General features: G+C 36.7%; 1 protein-coding gene across 5 annotated transcripts in view; it reads left to right on the top strand.

The window, feature by feature from the left end:
• The window catches only part of LOC149074151 (dermonecrotic toxin SpeSicTox-betaIIA2ii-like), a 46,537-nt gene that overhangs the window by 22,195 nt on the left and 4,871 nt on the right, over nt 1–19,471 (top strand). For all 5 annotated transcript variants that reach the window (XM_089246501.1, XM_089246502.1, XM_089246503.1 and 2 more), the window contains 4 exons: nt 4,298–4,574; nt 10,011–10,142; nt 10,578–10,700; nt 16,159–16,387. In XM_089246501.1, the coding sequence (XP_089102627.1) occupies nt 4,298–4,574; nt 10,011–10,142; nt 10,578–10,700; nt 16,159–16,387 (761 nt within the window). The remainder of the gene's footprint in view (nt 1–4,297; nt 4,575–10,010; nt 10,143–10,577; nt 10,701–16,158; nt 16,388–19,471) is intronic.

Below are 19,471 nucleotides of genomic sequence, written 5' to 3' on the forward strand. Positions count from 1 at the left end.
GCAATTTTACACTGCAATGCCCACCAAATGAGAGTTTTGAAAATGTCTTGGTTTTGTCCCGGTTATTATTAATAGATGTCCCAGTTTTTAACAACGATTTCCGGGAGTTGTTCTGATTTTGCAGGCACCTCATCATTTTTACCCGATCCCAGAGTCATCCTTCCGCTTTTCCGAGGCTTAGTTCGTCCTGGTCTAGATTTCGCCTTACGGTTTTGGAGACCCTATCTTCAGAAGGATATAGACTTGGTTGAAGAGGTGCAGAGAAGACCAGCTAGAAATCACTGGAGGGTATGTTAGGCTTGAGGTATGAAGAAAGACTTGATTCGTTGAATACGTTTTCTTTGGAACAACGTAGGCTACGCGTGGGGATATGATTGAAGTATTTAAGACTATTTTAAGGAGATCGATATAATGGATTATGAAATATTATTACGCCGTCTTTCAAGTGTTTCGACTCGTGGACACCAGTTTTGATTAGTTAGGGATAACTCTTGGTTCTTCTGTCGAAGGGGGTTTTTCTCTAGCAGGATTATAAATGAATGGGATAGCTTACCTTCGGATGTGATGAATTTCCCCCACGATAGACACCTTCAAGGGGAAATATGATAAAATGTGTAGGAGTAATCGAGAAGCTATCCATATTTAAAGAATGACAACCATATTTCAATGTGCTTTGATTTTTAGTTACTTTCTCTGGCATATTGTTTAGGGTAGCTGTATTTATAGTGCGACAACCATAATTTCATAATTTCACACTTTCTAATACTATTTTTCTCACATTTCAAGGAGCGTTTGTGATCTCACCAACATTATAAATGTGATCTTATTTCTCTTTTTAATAACTGTCTGATGTTTGCTAATGATTTAAAGATATTTAGGCCGGTCCACGATTTAGGATCTTGCACAATAATTCAAAATGAACTTGATGCATTGTCTGAATTGTGTGAAAAGAACGTACATCTCAGTGTTGAAAATGCTTTGCCATCCCATAAACTCGCAAAAAAAGGCCTATATTTTTTAATTACGTATTAAACAATATCCTTTTGTCAAGAAACTTCACTGTGACAGACTTAAGAGTAACCCCGCCGTCGCCACAGTGGTAGTCGGCTGAAGTTGGTTTTCTGTGGTTTCCAACTTCGAAGCGCGAATGCGAGCCGATCTCCCCATTGAAAAGTCTCGCCACACAGAGTAACAGACCTACAAACAGCTCAAATGTAATTCAATCATAACACATCACTCACTTCCCTTCTGAAATATAGATGGAAGCACTGAAATATCAAAAAACACTACATATGCACTCAGACTGTTAGGTACACACACTTGCACTTCCGGCACAACTCGCTAGGTAGTAAATTGCCCATGGCTATAGACCTGAGTTGTGCTCGGTTCGAAAGAAAAAGAAAGACTTAATGTATACGTCTGATTTTAGTTTTTCTGCTCATATTATGGATTTATTGCTAAGTCTTATAAAACACAGACTTAGTTTTCTCAAAAGAGGTACTAGCGATTTTCAAAGTATTTCATTGGCGCAATCGAAACAAGAATATGCGTCAGTAATTTGGGACCCTTTCTTCACTGTCATGTTCATAAAACTGAAACTTTACACTAAAAATTTCTTTGTTGTTTATACTAAAAAAATTGGGTTAGATTCTGAATTTTTATCTATCGCTTTTCTGCGTGACTTGTTCGGTATTGAGAGCCTCCAACAACGTCGAAAACTGAAGCTAATTAATTTTTTTAAAAATCTGTTAAACAATAAAATCGATTACACTAAATAACATTAGTTTTCGGTTACCGCACGCAGCAAGAAAACAAACGAACTTTTTGCTAAGGCATTGTGTCGAAATGACATAAGTGAATATCGTGCTATATGGAAGAGTAGATAAACTTTGCCTAACAATTACAAGGAAAATACAAAAATCTGCTAATGCATTTCGACACGTTATGGGTGTCGTCTTCAGATGATAAAAAAAATCACGCTGACCGAGGATCCCACTTGTATTAATTAACAAAGCTTAACTCTTGGTGCTCAGCGGAAAGAAAAATAAACGTCTGTCCAAGTGAAACATCGTGACCAGTTTGGTCACGATGTTTGTTTTCAATATAATTAGACTCGATAATCATTTCAATACATTAGGGGCCGTTCAAGTATTACGTAAGCAAATTTTTAGCCATTTTTGACCCCCCCCCCTTGTCAGCAAAATTTCGTCGTCAGCTCTGCCCCTCTGAAACCTATCGCATATTGTGGGATCAGAGACGTACACGGGGGGGGGCATAGAGGGGCTCTCTCGTGCCCCCTTCCCACGATCAAAAATTTATTTTTTAATGAAAAAAAAAATTTTTTTTGTAATTGAAATTTCGGAATAAAATTCCTTTATATGTTATTATAATCAATTTCTGTTAATTTCAATGTTATTTGAAGGCTATGAACTCAAAATTTATCTTTAATAAATTCATTGCGACCCACCCTCTTAGCCATATAATGATAAATTACATAAAGTTCCTTGGCCCGCGGACCAAATATGGCCCTGGGAGTTATTTGATGCGGCCTGCCCTCTTCAAACCTAATTTTGTAAAAATGAACTAACAGATCGCTTAAGTGTCCCGTGGTATAATTCCAGAACATTTAAGCGGCCCGTGGCATATTTTCAGATCACTTAAATCACCCGAGACACAGTTCCATAACACTTAAGCGATCCGTGACACATTTAGAGATCCCTTGAGTGACATGTGACGAGCACTTAACTGGCCCCCAGTGTGGTTCTACATCACTCAAATTACCCGCGGCACATTCTCAGATTATTTAAGTGATGCGTGGCACATTTCCAGAGCACTTAAGCGGCCTGGACACATTTCCAGATCACTTGGATCCGCGAAACATTGAGGTCACTAAAGGAGCTCTGTAGGGCACTTATCAATAGGGGGGATGTTACTTCAATTGCCCACAAACTATCGAAAGGTTTTTCTCGTTTTTGGCGCACCGAGTAAGATGCCATTAAAAATATTTCATATTTTCATAGAAGGTGGTTGATGACGTAAGCATTATCCAAACCCCCCCCCCTCCTCCCTTGTCATCAAAAGTCAGCAAATCGGAACCCCCCCCCCACCCATCGATGATGACGTAATACTTGAACGGCCCCTTAGACTCGATAATCATTTCAATACATTAAGACTGGATAAGAGCGTTAATCCGGCGTTTTTTGGGCGGGTTTTCTTCGAGCATATAAGAGAAAATCATGCCACTGTGTATGTCTGTGCACAGTTTATAGTATTTAAATTAAATATTAGCTTACTATATTATTTTATTACTATAATATTGTTTTATATAATATTTATAATATTATATATTTTATTATTATATTATTATAAAATCAATATTATTCAAAAATGAGCTTTGCAATTGATTTCCAGTAATCTGGCGATTTCGCTAATCCGGCACACCCTAGTCTCATATGTGCCGTCGGATTAGCGAGAGCCCATTGTATTGTCTTGGTTTGTAATTATTTTTTTATGTAGTTATTTCTCATTCATTTTTATCCGTACTTGCTTTATGTTTTTTGTACTTTGAATTTTTTCTCTCTCTCTCCACTGTAATTGGATGTAACGTATATCTGTAGTTGGGATGTAAATAAATAAGCATTCATTTACTATTTAGCTACCGATATTTGGGCTCCCGTTCAATCGTATAAATCTCTCCCCTCGATTTATCACATTACTATTACAGCTTTGTATACAGCTTCTCGTATAAGTCATCTCATATTTATTTACTAATGATTTATCAGCCAATATTTTAGCTGTTATTCAATCATAAATCTCTCCTTATCATTCACATTACTATCACAGCTTTGCATATAGATTCTTTGACAGCCATCTCACAAACAGTAACAAACGATTCAGCAGCTAATATTTGACTCCCGCGTTCGGTGGTAATTCTCTCTCACCTATTCATCCCAATAGTATTACAGCTTTTTATTTTGTCGCTCAGTCATCTCACGGACAGTTACAAAGGATTCAACAGCCAATATTTTTTCTCCTATTCGGCCGTAAATCTCTCCCCTGTATTTGTCACATTGCTATCACAGCTTTGTATACTGTTAACAGTTTCTCATGAGCCACTTCACATTCATTTACTAGCGATTCATCAGCCGATATCTCAGCTCCCATTCGGTCGTAGATCTCTCCACTCCATTCGACACTTTACTGTATTACAGCTTTGCATAGCCCTTTCAGTAAGTCGTCGCTTATAATAATATTGCATTTTTCTACTATCATTTACTAAATATATTTTTTTGAATAGGCAAAAGGATTGGATGACGACAGAACTATTCTCGAGTTGAACAATGGAGACGTAAGGCGTCCAATATGGAATGTTGCGCATATGGTCAACGCGTTATATCAAGTAAAAGAATATGTTGATAATGGAGCGAACAGCGTCGAATTTGATGTTTCTTTTGACTGGGAGGGTACTGCAAAACATACGTTCCATGGTGTCCCATGCGACTGTTTCAGAACCTGCACAAAGTACGCAGACATTGTCGAATATATTGAGAATCTACGACACCTCACAACACCAGGTAATCCATTTGAGAGAAACAATTTATTATAAAATTATAAGGTATCTGCAAAAGAAATACCTCATTAGGAACCATTCAAGTATTACGTCAACATCAATCGGGGGGTAAGGGGGTTTTGGTTTTGCTGACTTTTGATGACAAGGGGAAGGGAGGATTTGAATGATGCTTACGTCATCCACCCTTTATGAAAATATGTAATATTCTTAATGTCATCTTACTCGGTATGCCAAAAAACAAGAAAAACCTTTCGCTAGTTTGGTGGTCCCTGAACTAAAATTCCCCCTGTTGATAAGTCCTCTACAAAGCCACTTTAGGGATTTCTAAGTGTTCCGCGGATCCTTCAAGAGATCTGGAAATATGTGTTCGGGCTACTCAAATGCTCTAGAAATGTGTCGCGGGCCGCTTAAGTGCTCTTGAACTGTGCCGCGCGACAGTCAAGTGACCCTTAATTATGCCGCGGATCACTTAAGTAATCTGGGAATGTGCCGCGGGTAACTTGAGTGCACTAGAGAGCCGCTTAAGTTGTCTAAAACTGTGTCGCGGGTCACTTAAGTGATCCGTGAATGTGCCACGGGGACCATTTGAGTGATCCGTGAATGTGCCACGGGGGCCATTTGAGTGATCTGACGATGTGAGACGGGTCACTTAAGCGATATGTAAATATGCCTCTTAGTTAATTTTTAGAAAATTAGATGGCAGGCCACATCAGATAACTTCTACGGCCACATTCGGTTCGCGGGTCATGGGTTTAGCACTTAGGCCTTAGAGGGTGGGTCGCAATGAATTTCTTAAAAAGACATTTTGAGTTCTTAACCTTCAAATTGCATTGGAATTAACAGAAATTGATTATAATATATATGAAGGTATTTTCTTCAGAAATTTTAATTTTTTTAATATATTTTTTGCATTTAAAAAATAATTTTTTGATGGTCTGTCATTGGGGGGCCCGTGCACTCTATAACACCACCTTCTTTACCCCCCCCCCGTGTGTGCGACTCTGATCCATGGCTTCCACAAGGGTGGGGCTGATAAGGCTCTAGCCCTGGGGCTCGGGATGATTGTCATTATTTTTTGTTTTTTCACACTACAAATTAACTATAGAGGGCCCGTGAAAAATTTGGTCTGCGAGCCCGTCAAAAGTCTCAGCCGGGAGGCCCTGCCCCAAGATGTGGGGGCCATGCTCTGATCCCAATATGCGTTAGGAGGTAGGGGGCAGAGCTGATAAAACTTTGCTGACAAGGGGGGAGGGGGGTCGGAGTTTTGCTGACTTTTGCTGACAGGGGGTGTCAAAAATGGCTAAAAATCTGCTGACGTAATACTTGAATGGCCCCTTAGAGGCGTTCTTATACGTTCTTATTCTTAGGGGCCCCTTATACGTTCACTCTCTTTTTTGGATACGGTCACTGACATAATATGACGTGACATCCAGTCTGTAAAAATCTGCTCCCCTAATTCCGAATAAAATCGCAAATACGTTTCACATCATCCATAGAGTGCGAAGACAAACCAACATATTGTTTTACACACATTAAATTTCAGATTAAATTACCATTAATGTTGCGCAATTATCTTTTTCTTCTGGGGTTATAACAACACAAGCACAAATTTAATACACGTAAGACCCCTTTCACACGGAGCGGATGCGTACGCGGGTCCGCATACCCTTTCAAACGAGCGCTGAAGATGCGGACGAATCGCCCGCATCTTTAGTTCGAAATTCGTGCATAAAAACTGTTTTTTCGCAATTTTGTAATTATGTTCTTCACCCCCGATTCAGTGCCCACAGGCAGCCTAGAGGCATTCTTTGGTGGTTTAATCTAGAGCCACATAGAATATGGGAATAAAGATGTCTTCATTCCGATCCTCACAAGTAGTCGATGGGAGAAAATGTCTTCAAATATTTTCAAAATATTTTGAAACAAAAAATCCGTCTTTTCGGAAAAATATGAAAGAAAAATTCCAAAAACATCCAATGTTCGAAAAATCAAATCCAAAAACATCCAAAACTTTCGATATTCCAAAAAAAAGAAAAAAAAATTCAGGAGATATCAAAGAATTTGCAAATAGTGAAAAAGGGGAGGGGTAGAGACTTTCAAAATGCCTGTGCTTAGAAATATTCACATCACAATTCTGTCTTAGGCCGGGATTACACTATAAAAGTTCGTTTACAAAACTTAACAGATCCGCCTATTGGTTGCATTTTTCAAGTTCTCTCGAATGTAACAGATGTGTTTATTGGTTAAATTTTTCAAGTTTTATAAAATAACTTTCATAAACCTTTTAGAGTGAAATCCTATCCTTAGATTAGTCTCACTTCTGAAATATAAAATTTCATTTTTTTTCAGTTTATACACTGAATATCGAGTAAAATAAACTTGTAGGAATCGGGGGAACCACCAATAACATTCAAGTGCTAGGGTCTTCAAACGACTTAATCCGGCCCTGAGTGAACACCGTACGTGGATAACGTTGATTAATAAAAGTATTTTTTTTTTAAGTTTAAAAAAATTAACATTAAAAATTTAAAAAAATAACAAATATTTAAAATAATATTTCAGATATTTATATTTTTAAATAATTTTAAAAATTTAAAAAGAAAAAAATTAAAATTTTTAAATTAAATTTAAAAGTTATTAAAGTATGTAGTCAATTAAATATTCGTAATGAACAGAACGGCTTATAATTTTGGTCCCGTCAGTGGCCGTTGTTGACAGGTTTTATTGTATAAAATTGTGAAATATGGACAAAAGGCAGTTGAAGTTGCTATATCTCCATCTCAGAAGGAAACGGAGGGATAGACGTATGTAGGTACATTATATTAATGAGCAGGGACCATCATATGGTGTTTTTAAGGGTATTTATGGCAAATAATTAAAAAAATTCCGTGAAAAATCACCTTCAAAAAGTAGCCAAAGATGCGGACGAATTCGATCCGCATCGTGTGAATAGCTCCGAATAAACCTATTGTCAAAACTTCTATGTGCGGATGCGGAGCCCGCACTTATGTTTTGACACATGCGGACGACGTTCGGACCCACATGAACATTTCCTAGGTGCGGAGATTTTTCGGCTCGTCTGAAAGGCGCAGTATATTCCAATTGTTAAAACTTCTTCCGGACCCGCATCCGCGTCCGCATCCGCATCCGCTCCGTGTGAAAGGGCCCTAAGGCATGGGCCCACCCGGGCACGGCCCGGGGGCCTCAAGCGAAGAGGGGCCTCACAAAAATAAGATTTGGTTGAAATTTTCGAGAATTTGTTTGGTAGGGCCTCAGAAAAATCAATTGGCCCAGGGGTCACACTACTTGACCGAATCCGACTCAACTGGTCATTTGGTAGATTCCAGCAACACAGGTGTCCTGTCGAACTCTTGAGAAAATGAGCGACTTTCTCCTGAATTTTTCTATGCTGGTGTCACGAGTCTGTGCATCCATCGTTATAACTGAGGCCACCGTTAAAGTAAATTGTTGGCTGATATTGTGCCTAAAAACTTGAATCTGGTTGCAAAACATTCAACGGTAAAAGTATTTATGAACTAGAAGCTTCAAAAACCATATCGTTGTTGGTCCATCTTGAAAATTCCGACTGTTTTTATTGGGTGTATATTTCAACAGCTGATGTGTCGCATTAAAATCTGTATCTATATCAACCAGAAGAAAATGACTCAAATTTTTAGCAATTTTTTAGTATTTTACATAAATGTTTTATGTGTTTCATCCATCAATGCCATGAAGGTAAGTCTAAATGTCAGTAATGTTTGTCACAGAATAGTATAACTATAGTAACTCCTATTATCGGAGACGATGGGTCACGATGTTTTGAATTTAGAAGAAATTCTATGAAATTGGTCACTCGATCTTAGCAGCGATTCCATATACCCCTAATGTACAAGTCCGTGCATTTGGAGGGAAAACTGCATGGATCGATATTCGATGTGTGCAATTTTCTGAAACGAGCAAATCGGAAGGAACCCTTTTCAAGCCCTCTTGTAGAACTATCTTGATGCATCATCCCACTTAGGAGGGAGCTCAAATACATAGGAAGCCGCCTGATAATTTGATTTAGTGCTATGATTTTCGAGGATAAGTATGTAAATTCGTAGGCAAACACTTTCAGCAAGGTAACGGTCTGAGAACTTTGCCCGGAGGGTCTCTAGTGCTGTCATGATGATTGGTATTTGGCCGTCCAAAAATTGCATGAGATATGCTGGGATATTTTAACACGTCCACTGTACTCATCAAATATTCACACCATATCATTTTCATCTGTTGCATTCTCTTTAAAACTATTCATATATGAAAATTCATCCACTGATGCCGTATTGATGACTTTTTTGTCTCAAAATCAGCTAAATTTTACAAAGATATAATTTTTTCAACTGCCCGAAAATTGTTTAAAGTTATGGAGGGAAATGAAAAGTATTCTATAGTGGATGTTTCTAATCCGTTTTCAGCCCGTGGTCCCCTTTATACCATATTTTCTTCTCGTGGCTCCCCTGTCTTATCCAGGGCTACCTACCTTCATTCAAGAGCAAACCCCTTTTACTTAATGCATTTAATTTAATCAAAACTAAATTCATGGATCGTTTTCTGGAACCCTGGGCCAGGCACGTATCCAGAAGACGGGACGAACATCACTCTCAAGAGCCGTAATTATGTATGAAAAATAAGTGTGTAAAATAAGGGACTATCCAGCGAATCTACACAATAAATCGAACCTCCTGGCACATCATCCGAGGCTAGAGTTCAGTAAGCTTTTGGAGGGCGACAGAGAGAGAGGGAGAATGAATATAATTATTTATTTAACATATTTACACAAGAACGAGAAACGCGTTTTTGACGATGGCACGTGGTGAGGCGAACTCAACGGTCGAAGACAAACTGCATTAAGAGTTTTTCAAGCGGTTTTGGTCGGAGATGGTTGTCGACAGGAGAAAAACTTTTTTATTTTTCCCTTCTTCTCATCAATCAGCACCCGTGCTGCCATCTGTTGGGTTTTCTTTTCATTGTGGACTCTGCACTTCCTTCTTGTGCGGGTTTTATTCATGCCCGCCTCAACATCATGGCTTTGTTTTACGGGCTTATGGGTGTTAACTTCCACAAAGGGAAGTAAATAATATATAAGTCTGCGCAAAAGAAACATGGCTTCACGCTATAATCGCTAGCAGACGGTGGAACTAGACGAAGGACGTGTGTTCGATTCCTCGCAAGGTCTGTTGAATTTTTCTTCCTATATTTATCTTCGCAGCAGCCAGCTGTCGAAACCTTCGTAGATCCAATATCTTGCCAAAATATACGCGCCATAGTCAAAGCAATGCAAATAAAAGCATTATGCAGTATTATTATATAAGCAATATTACAATCAATAAGCTGTGTTTTTATTTCCCCGAAGGTAAATCAATACTTTACTAACTGTAATATTTGTGTGAATGTTTTTTAGGGGATCCAAAGTATTTGAAAGGACTCGTACTTTTGTTCGCTGATATGAAACTTTCTGGACTATCTGCCGCCGCTAGACAAAGGGCTGGAATCGATATAGCTGATAAATTTATAAAGTATTACTGGCAAGGAGGTAAAGATAGATTTTTTTTAATTAACTCTTAATTTTACAAAAAAATTAAGAATATTTGTTATTTATCCTGATGCATTTATTTATTGTGTATTTTGATACAAATATTCACTCTTCTTACTTATCTTGATATATTTATTTATTATTTATATTGATGTATTGATTTATTATTCATCTTGATATAATTAGTAACTCTTTAAATTCTTATGGAGAGCATTTTTTTAAAATAAACAGGAACATATCTGTTTATTTAAGTGATGATATCCTAAATGGTCAAAGGACAACTGAATAACTATGGTTACATCAATTTCTGTTGATTAGTTATAAAATTATTTTAATTAGTCCAGTGAAATCTGTTAATAAGGAATCTTTCTCTATTGTAAGAAATGGTGTGTTGAAATTAAAAGATGAAAATGCATTTTTGTTTCTCATATTTAGGTAACAAAACGGGAAAAGCTTATTTACTTCTATCAGTACCATCGATAGAATATTCCAACTTCCTCAGTGCCTTTTACCACGAACTTGGAAAACAGGGCTACCTCAAATACAAGGATATGACTGGTAATTATAAGACTACTGAACTTAGGCTTAATCGCATGCTTTCGAAAATGCCATCTCATTCCAGTTATACGAGGATCGTTCGATAAGTAAGATGATCTATGACGTAATAGCATGATCACTTTCAAATTATTACAACTGTATCACTTTTCAAAAACCTGTCACAACAAGTTAGAGCACAAAAAGCTTTGTGATTTAACGTTTTTTTTTTTTGTGGTGTCATTCCAAGTTCAGGTTCAGCAGTTGTTCTGAGAAATGTATTATGATAGGTGAAAGAAGTGAAAAAACAGTTTTATTGAGAATAGTTGCAAGCTGCCCAGATCAAAACCGAATTCGAATAAGTTCATGGGAACTCTGCACTATCATTAAAAATTAAAAACCATTTATATTTCGGATCAACGACTTTAAACGGGCTGCACGTCCACTGAAGAAGAATAGAGTCCTGAGTATCCGGTTTAGGCCACCACCCTGAAAATCATTGATAAAGCCCATGGTATCGTCATGGAAGATCGCAGATTGAAGTTGCTTGAGATAGCTGATGTTGTGGGTATTTCAATAGAATGATTTCACAATATTCTCCATGAGAAATTAAAAATTAAAAAGCTTTGTGCAAGATGGGTACCGAGATTGATCACGATTTACGCAAAAGACATTTCGAAAGAAAATTTGTCAACATTGGCTCATAAAACTAAAGATTTTTGGCATCTATATTTGGCTGTGGTTGAAACATGCATTCCCCACTACACCGGAGTCGAAACAACAGTCAAAGCAGTGGAACGGCACCAATCAAAGCAAAGGCTGTTTTGTCTGCTGGAAAAGTGATGGCCGCAGTTTTTTTTATGTTTTTCAAGGCAATGCCTACACAGAAAACTCACATATGGGTCAGACAATAATAAGAGCATATTATGTCATATTTCTGGGAAATTTGAAAAAACAGCTGCTGGTTAAACGGTCAAAATTGGCACACAAATAAAGCCCTATTTCACTAAGACAATGCTCCATCTCACAGATCCACCGTTGCAATGGCCAAGTTGTGTGAATTAGGCTTTACTATCTACTGAATTCAACAGATGACCCAATGTGACTTTTTCCCTGTTCCTGAACGTGGAAGTTTGTCTTGGTGGAAAAATTTTGTCATCAAAATGAAGAAGCCATCGTAGATATAAATGACTACTTTGAGAAATTAGAGAAAACGTTTCTGACATGATAAAAAAAAATTGAAAATCATTGGAGAAAGCGTATAGAGCTTGAACAATGTTGTAAAACAAAATAGAAAATTTGTCCAAAAAAAATTTTCAAACACCTTTTTACCTTACTTATCAAACGCGACCCTCGTACTTCAGATTCTTTATAGATTATAATGCTCGATTTAAAGAAAGTATCTTGTTTGGTGTATTTTGTAACGCTTTTCACAATTGCACAAACCAGGTCATACAGTGCATTTATAGTGCACATGATCAAAAATATAACACACGGCAATATGTTTTTTATTGTGGGATGCCAGAAAGAAACGATCAAATACTCGTTTGACGTTTCTTCATTGAGATCAAATATCGGAGCTGCAAACTCTCGATTTCTCAATAAACATCGGCGACGAGAATAAATTCCTTAAACAGACACGCACAACCTTTCAAGTCCGTGGGCTAGAAATTTTTATATATAGGGTGAATACAATCGAACGCCCGATAATTACACACGTGATTCCTTGTGAAAAAATAATATGGAAAAGTGTTTTCCATTTTTAAGATCGGACAAATATTTAGGGAGTTGTAACGTTTTAAACTTTTGTGACGTGTCAGTTTTGCAACGGTTAGTTACGCGTCAAACATCCAACGAAAGTAAATTTCTCAGCCAGCAGTGAGTTGCTACTTCTCGAAAATGAGCTAAAATATTCAATCCAACTAGAAGACAAGTTCGGCCTTCTTCTTTCACGATTTTTCTCTTTGTAAAAAGTAATGTTATAACCTTCTTATTACGTAATAAATCCGCCCACTATAATTTGCCAAATTCATCACCAAATTTGTAAAGTGTTAGCTAAATGGTATCTATTTGAAAATGTTTTTGACCAAATCAACACTTTTTTTAGCCAAAATGTGGTAATTTGTTCTCTTTCGCCGTTAAGCGAAATCTTTTGAGGGAAGATGCATACAGTGCATCTTCGCGATCATTTTTTCCCATCTTTTGAATAAGATCACATGCTGATCAATAAAACAGGGCAATAATTTTTAAGTTATTTCAAAAATTGTAAAACTGTTACGCGTAAAAAGCTCCAATGAAGTATTTAATAATGGTAGCTTGACGAGGTGACTTGTGGAAACAGTAAAATAATAACAACGATTCAATTAGAAGCTTTTAATCAAACTAATTATTTTATGAATTGATATATTCAAAATAATTAGTGGTTTCGGATTTTTTTCTATTGATCGAGTCCCATTTCCATACCGAATTCCACATGTTGCAACGAAGATTTTTCATTAATTTTCAATTAATTTTGATCGCGATTTTAATAAATTTACTTCACCGTTTTACAAGAAAGATTTTGACGATGTAAAAATTAATTCCAGCTTGAATGATTCGCGCAGAATTTTGGCATTTTTTCAGATTAAATTTGCCCTTTAGTGATCGGAAACTTCAGTTCCAGATCACTTAAGTGGTCCGCGGCACATTTACAACTCACTCAAGTGACCCGGGGTGCACAGTTCCAGAACACTTAAGCGACAAACGACGAATTTACAGATCACTTAAGTTACCCGCGACACATTTTTGAACCAATGAAGTGGCACGCATTCTCCAAAATGTGCTGAGCATCCTTGCCTTATAGAAACCCTTGAGTAGGAGGGAATGCCACTTGGTTGTCTTGGAACAATTTATATTCCGATACAGTAGAACCTTTCGATAACAGACACCTATAAGACCAAAAAGTTTCTCCGTTAATGGGGAGGTACGATGTAAAGAAGAACCTCTTTCATATTTATACGACGTTTGGCATCGATCGCAATTAGTTCCAATAAATGTTAATGTTAAAATGTATATGTTCCTGTGTGTATTTACGAGTGAACATTGGTGCGGTGGCTGTGCATAATCATCAATTGGCTCAACAAAGAAAGCTTGATTTGAAATTTCACTACATTTATCACTTTCACCCGCGATTATTCATAATTCCTAAATAAAAATGGAAAATGTGATAAATATGGAAAAAATTACAACCTCTCTTCTCTTCATTTAACCAATTAATCGTGCATTACACGAATTTTGCAATAAAAACTGAATTAATTTAAAATAAGTGTGAAGAAGATAAAAACAATTCATAACAACATTATCAATCTCGCAATGTTGGCTTTCTTCACACGTATCAACATGTAACAACAACTAACATTACGGTTCGGAATCATAATCCTGAACTATAGTAGTTGTTCCGTTAATCAAGTAATTGACTGCCGGATTATCATATTTACCAAAACGAGCTTGGGGTTATACATAATCACCGTTGAATATGATAAATTCTCGATTAACGAAGAAAAATGAATAAATTAGCGTTTTGAAAAAAATTAGAAGTCTAATTTTATTGTCCGCTTTCGAGAGTGTCCGCTAACGGGAAGTGAAATACATTAAAGCCCTTTTCCACGAGACCGGGGATAAGAAAAGTGTCCGCTTTATTATTGGAATTATTTTTCCATTAATTCTGAAAATATTTCTTCCATTAATTCTGAAAATATTTCTTCCATTAATTTTGGAATAATTTTTTCAAATTAATTGTGGAATAATTTTTTCAAATTAATTGTGGAATAATTTTTTCAAATTAATTGTGGAATTATTTATTCCTTTAATTTTGGAATTATTTCTTCTCTCTAGTTAAAATTTATACAGGAATTATTTTTTTACATTAATTCTTACCCACCAGTGACAGAATTGACGTCATGGTATACGTAATTTAAACGCCGCCATATTATTCGATAATTTGAACAAGTATAGATGGCAGCACATATTCACATTTTATATTTTTTGTAGTGGATAATATTCATTCACTATCATTTCATGGAGAATCCAGGTGACCATACGTGCCGTTCCATATTTCAACGTAATTTAGGCGTCCTAAGTTTTTTCTGAATTTATGTTTCGTTTTTTCACGTATTTCCAATTTCAATTCAAGCCAAGCAACTTCAAGTCAACTTGAATTTTTATTTATTATTCAAATCGAAAATTAAGACCTTCTAAACTCATAAATTAAATTATGACAATTAATACAGTAATTTAAAATATTCATCTCACATACTTGTCATGTTAAACGTGTTTTATTTCGAGAATTGATTGTAATACACTGTCACAGTGTATTACAATCAATACGAAAGATTGAAACACTACATATTGTTGTGTATTTAATACAGGGGCGTAGCCAGAAATTTCGTTCGGAGGGAGGACCACTTTCATTTCGGGAGGACCAAAGTGATAGAACAATAGATTTGGCTATCTTTTTCCCTTTTTTCGGTGATTTTCTCACGTTTCGGGAGGGGGGGGGAACCAAACCCCTCAAGGCCCCCCCCCCTACGCCCTTGATTTAATACACTACAATATGCAATGTTTCTTTCTTTCCCGCCATTGGCGATTTCCAATGATTTTAGCCATAGTTGGCAACTTTGTCCACTTTTGGCTACATTTTTGGGCATAATTGGCAATGACCCCTATTTTCTCGTATTTTGAATCCAAATACCCTCGAGAAAATATGGTCAGCCGAAGGAACACCAGTCTTTTGCGCTGTTTTATTTTAATTTGTTTTTTAGAAGGAAACAAGTTTATTTTAGTTTCGCACATCAATAAAAAGTGCAATCGATTGCGTAGTAGTGTCATCTAGTGAAGCAATTCGTGACTACAGACGTACCCTAATATAACAAACACTGATTTAACGAAGTTTTTAGAAATGTCTGTGTATTTCATGAGATACTTTCTTTTCTTTCTTTCAAACCGAGCACAACTCAGGTCTATCACCATCTATGGGCGATTTACTACCTAATAAGTTGTACCAGAAGTGTAACTGTGTGTGTACTTAACAGTCTGAGTGCGTATGTATTGTTGTATTTGATTTTTCAGTGCTGCCATCTGTATTTCAGAAGTAAAGTGAGTGATGTGTTATGATTGAATTATAATTGTACTGTTTGTAGGTCTATTGCTCTCTGTGGCAAGACTTTTTTTTGAGGTGAGATCGGCTCGCATTCGCGCTTTGAAGTTGGGAACCTCAGAAAACCAACTTTCGCCAACCACCACTGTTGCGACGGTGGGGTTCGAACCCGGGACTGGGGTCTGTTACCGTAAATGCGAGGTCCGGTGTGACCGAAACTGTCACACACTCATAAGGGCGGCTTTTATCTCGTGTATAAGGGAGGTCTGGCGATTTAAAATGGAACTAAATCAATCTCATTGTTATTCTATAAACGAAACAACTCTTGCATTCATTTAATTTTTTCAGGCGTTGAGTTCTCGGGTAATGAAGATCTGATGCTGACCGAGAGGGTCCTGCAGTCACTGAATATCGAAGATCACATTTGGCAAGGTGATGGCATCACGAACTGTCTCCCAAGAAACACTGTCCGATTAAGAGAAGCTATACAGAAGAGAGACAAGCCCGGTAAAACTTACATTGACAAAGTCTATTGGTGGACATTAGACAAGATGTCCACAATGAGGACAGTTTTAAGGTAAATTTATTTTTAGCTACTTTTATGCGCTATATTTTTCAGTTAGCGAATAACTAAATGTTTTCCTTAGCCCAGGGGTTGTTAACCTATTGGCCGTGATCCAAAATCGGGTTACAGGTGCTTCCGAGATGGTCGTTCAAATCCGCTAACAGTCATTGATTCTTGAGCTGTGTCACGACACATACTTGATTCACAGGGGATTCCGAAATGAGTCGCACAAATTCACTTGTAACCTGGGATTCTTGAGCTATTTGTAACCAATTTCTACGGCTGTTAGGGACTCGTATATTGCCAAAGTTGTTTTAATGTATGATATTACCCTGTAGATCAAGTGTGTTCATCATTTAGAACTGTGCGCGGGACACTTCATTAGTTTAAAAACGTGCCGCACTCCACCTAAGTGATTTGGAACATACGTGGGCATCTACAAGGGTAGGGTTTGCAGGGCTCGTGACAAATCTTATTATTTTTGTTTTTTTTATACTTTAAATTCACTACAAATGGCACCCGCCAAAGATCTCAACCTGGGGTCCCCACATCCTGGAGCCGTCCCTCCAGGATGTGGGGACCATCCGCATGTCACTTAAGGGGTCTCATATCTTTTAACATGGTAAAAAACTATGCTCTAATAGAAATATCATTAAAAACACTATTTAGCCATCGATTTATTCCAAAATTTTTACACATGTTCTTGATTGTATGTCCTATCCTATGCTGGTATAAAGTTTTATATATTTTAGATATTTAAGTTTTGTTAAATTTTCAAAAAAAGGCATTAAAAACAGCTTTCACGCCTGATAAAATGCCATGACATCAATGGTATTGAATAAAAATTGATTAAAAATAAAGGATAAACTGTTCAATTCACACACACACACATGAAATGAAGCAAAAGGTTGAGATTTCATTAATTCAATCTTATTTAAAATTAAATTTTAATTTCAAAAATTTTTGGAATTTAAAATTTAAATTTTAAAATTTAATTTCAAATAAGATTGAGTTTAATGAAATAACCTTTTGCTTCATTTCATGAATTGAACAGTTTCCTTTATTTTTAATCAATTTTTATTCAATAACATTGATGTCATGGCATTTTATCATGTGTGCAAACGGTTTTTAATGCTTTTTTTTGAAAATTTACCAAAAATTAAATATCTAAGATATGTAAAACTTTATATCAGTATAGGATAGCAAACACAATCACAAACATGTGTAAAAAATTTGGAATAAATCGATGATCGAATAGTATTTTTAATGATATTTCTATTAGAGCATAGTTTTTCACCATGTTAAAAGGGGGGTGAGACCCCATAAGTGTATAAATCTGTCATTGGCTACTTGGTGACCGCGGGCCACTTAAGTGATGTGGAACGGCACACCGTGCCACTCAAGTGATCTGTAAATGCGCCGCTTAGTTCATTTTCAAGGTTTGAGGCCGCGGGCCATGGGTTGAGTATATATGCTGTGGATACAGACATGTAAACGGAGAATCCGATACATATCTTTCTATGATTTAACCCAGTCCACATAATTGACACATACCTTATTTCATCAATAAATCGAATCAATATCCGAGTTTTTTTGGGTTTTTTTGGTTCATGTTATTTCCATGGGAATGTGAAGGTCATTAGAGGACTAATGTGAATGTTTTGAAACGGATGCAGGTCGCATATCACGCAGCGAAATGAACTTGGAAATGCTCAGTTTGCTACGTCTAATTTCCTCTAATGGTCCATTTAGCTACACTTTTAATAATATTTACATTGCTGTCTGTGTGGGTTCAATCTTTCTTTACAGGAAATCATTGATTTGTTTTCAATGTAACATCTCTTCGCTGCAACATTGCTGCGCTTACCCCTTTCTTCCATTTTAATTCTTTTTGTACCCCCGCGAGGTTTTTCTATGAATATTTTTTTTTTTTTGGTGGAAGCAACTAAAAACACATCGGTATTTGCAGCGAGGAATTTGTTGTAGATAATAATCCCATATACAGCGGTGTTTCCCAACATGTGGTCCGTGGATTCCTGGGGAACCGTGAATACTTTGTAACAGGGAGCGCGGGATCATTTTCATTCACTACCATTTGCATGAATGACACATTCTGCGCTCTGAAATTGTGATTTACTCAATTTTTTATGATATGCAAATAATAAAAAACAATATATTTCGGATTTTATGTTGTTGCATTGTTGTTGTAGGGCCCTAGGCTGTCAGACCAGGCTCTGTCCCTTCCGGGATGTAAACCTTTTACCAGTGTGGGGACCCTAGACTAGGATCTTTGACGAGCCTCCAACACAGAGCTCGCGGGACCTTTCACGGGACCCTCAATAGTGAATTTATAGTGCGAAAAAATAAAAAAATTGTAAGGACTTTTCCGGGTTCCTGGGCTGAAGCACTGTCAGTTCCACCATTTTGGGGCCCATGGGGGTCCGCGGAGCATTAACTTTCACCATAGAGTGTCCATAACATCAAAAAGGTTGGGAAACACTGCTATGCAGGGTGTCTAGCTGAAGGTACCCGAATATTGAGTATTATAGTGAGTGATTACTAGAGACCGGAATTTTAAGTACTACAAATTGAAAAATAGGCAGGCATGTGGGCACTAAAAATACTTCAAAAAAGCAATAAAAAAGACACATCATAAAAGAAAAAAAAGGTGAAAATTAAGATATCATGGGGTCGAAAAAATGGCTAAAATTATTTACCCAGTCTGTGTTTCCATATCAGTTTACAATATGTAACCGCATTATCAGCCATACCAAGTTGATACTATCATACCAAAAAATAGTGATTGTGATCCTTTAAGCTTAGGTCAAGATAATTTTTATTCAACTAGATACGTAATTAGCTAACATGAAAAATAATGTTAGCTAAAATAAAACAACAATAATTAGTGAATAATTATAATTAGAGCCAAAAAGTTTAGGCACTAAAAATGGTCGAAATAGGCAGGCAAAAAGACACTAAAAAAAGGCATTTATAATTTTTGGAAGGAAGAAAAAATAACTAAAAACAAAGGTATTATAAGGGTCCAAGAACTATATAGCTGAAAAATCGGTTGCACTTGATTCGTCTATTATTTTA

Source organism: Pholcus phalangioides, unplaced genomic scaffold, assembly GCF_987345545.1.
Source record: "Pholcus phalangioides strain wild (caught in Gottingen) unplaced genomic scaffold, Ppha-v1.0 ptg000017l_1, whole genome shotgun sequence".
Lineage (NCBI taxonomy): Eukaryota > Metazoa > Arthropoda > Arachnida > Araneae > Pholcidae > Pholcus > Pholcus phalangioides.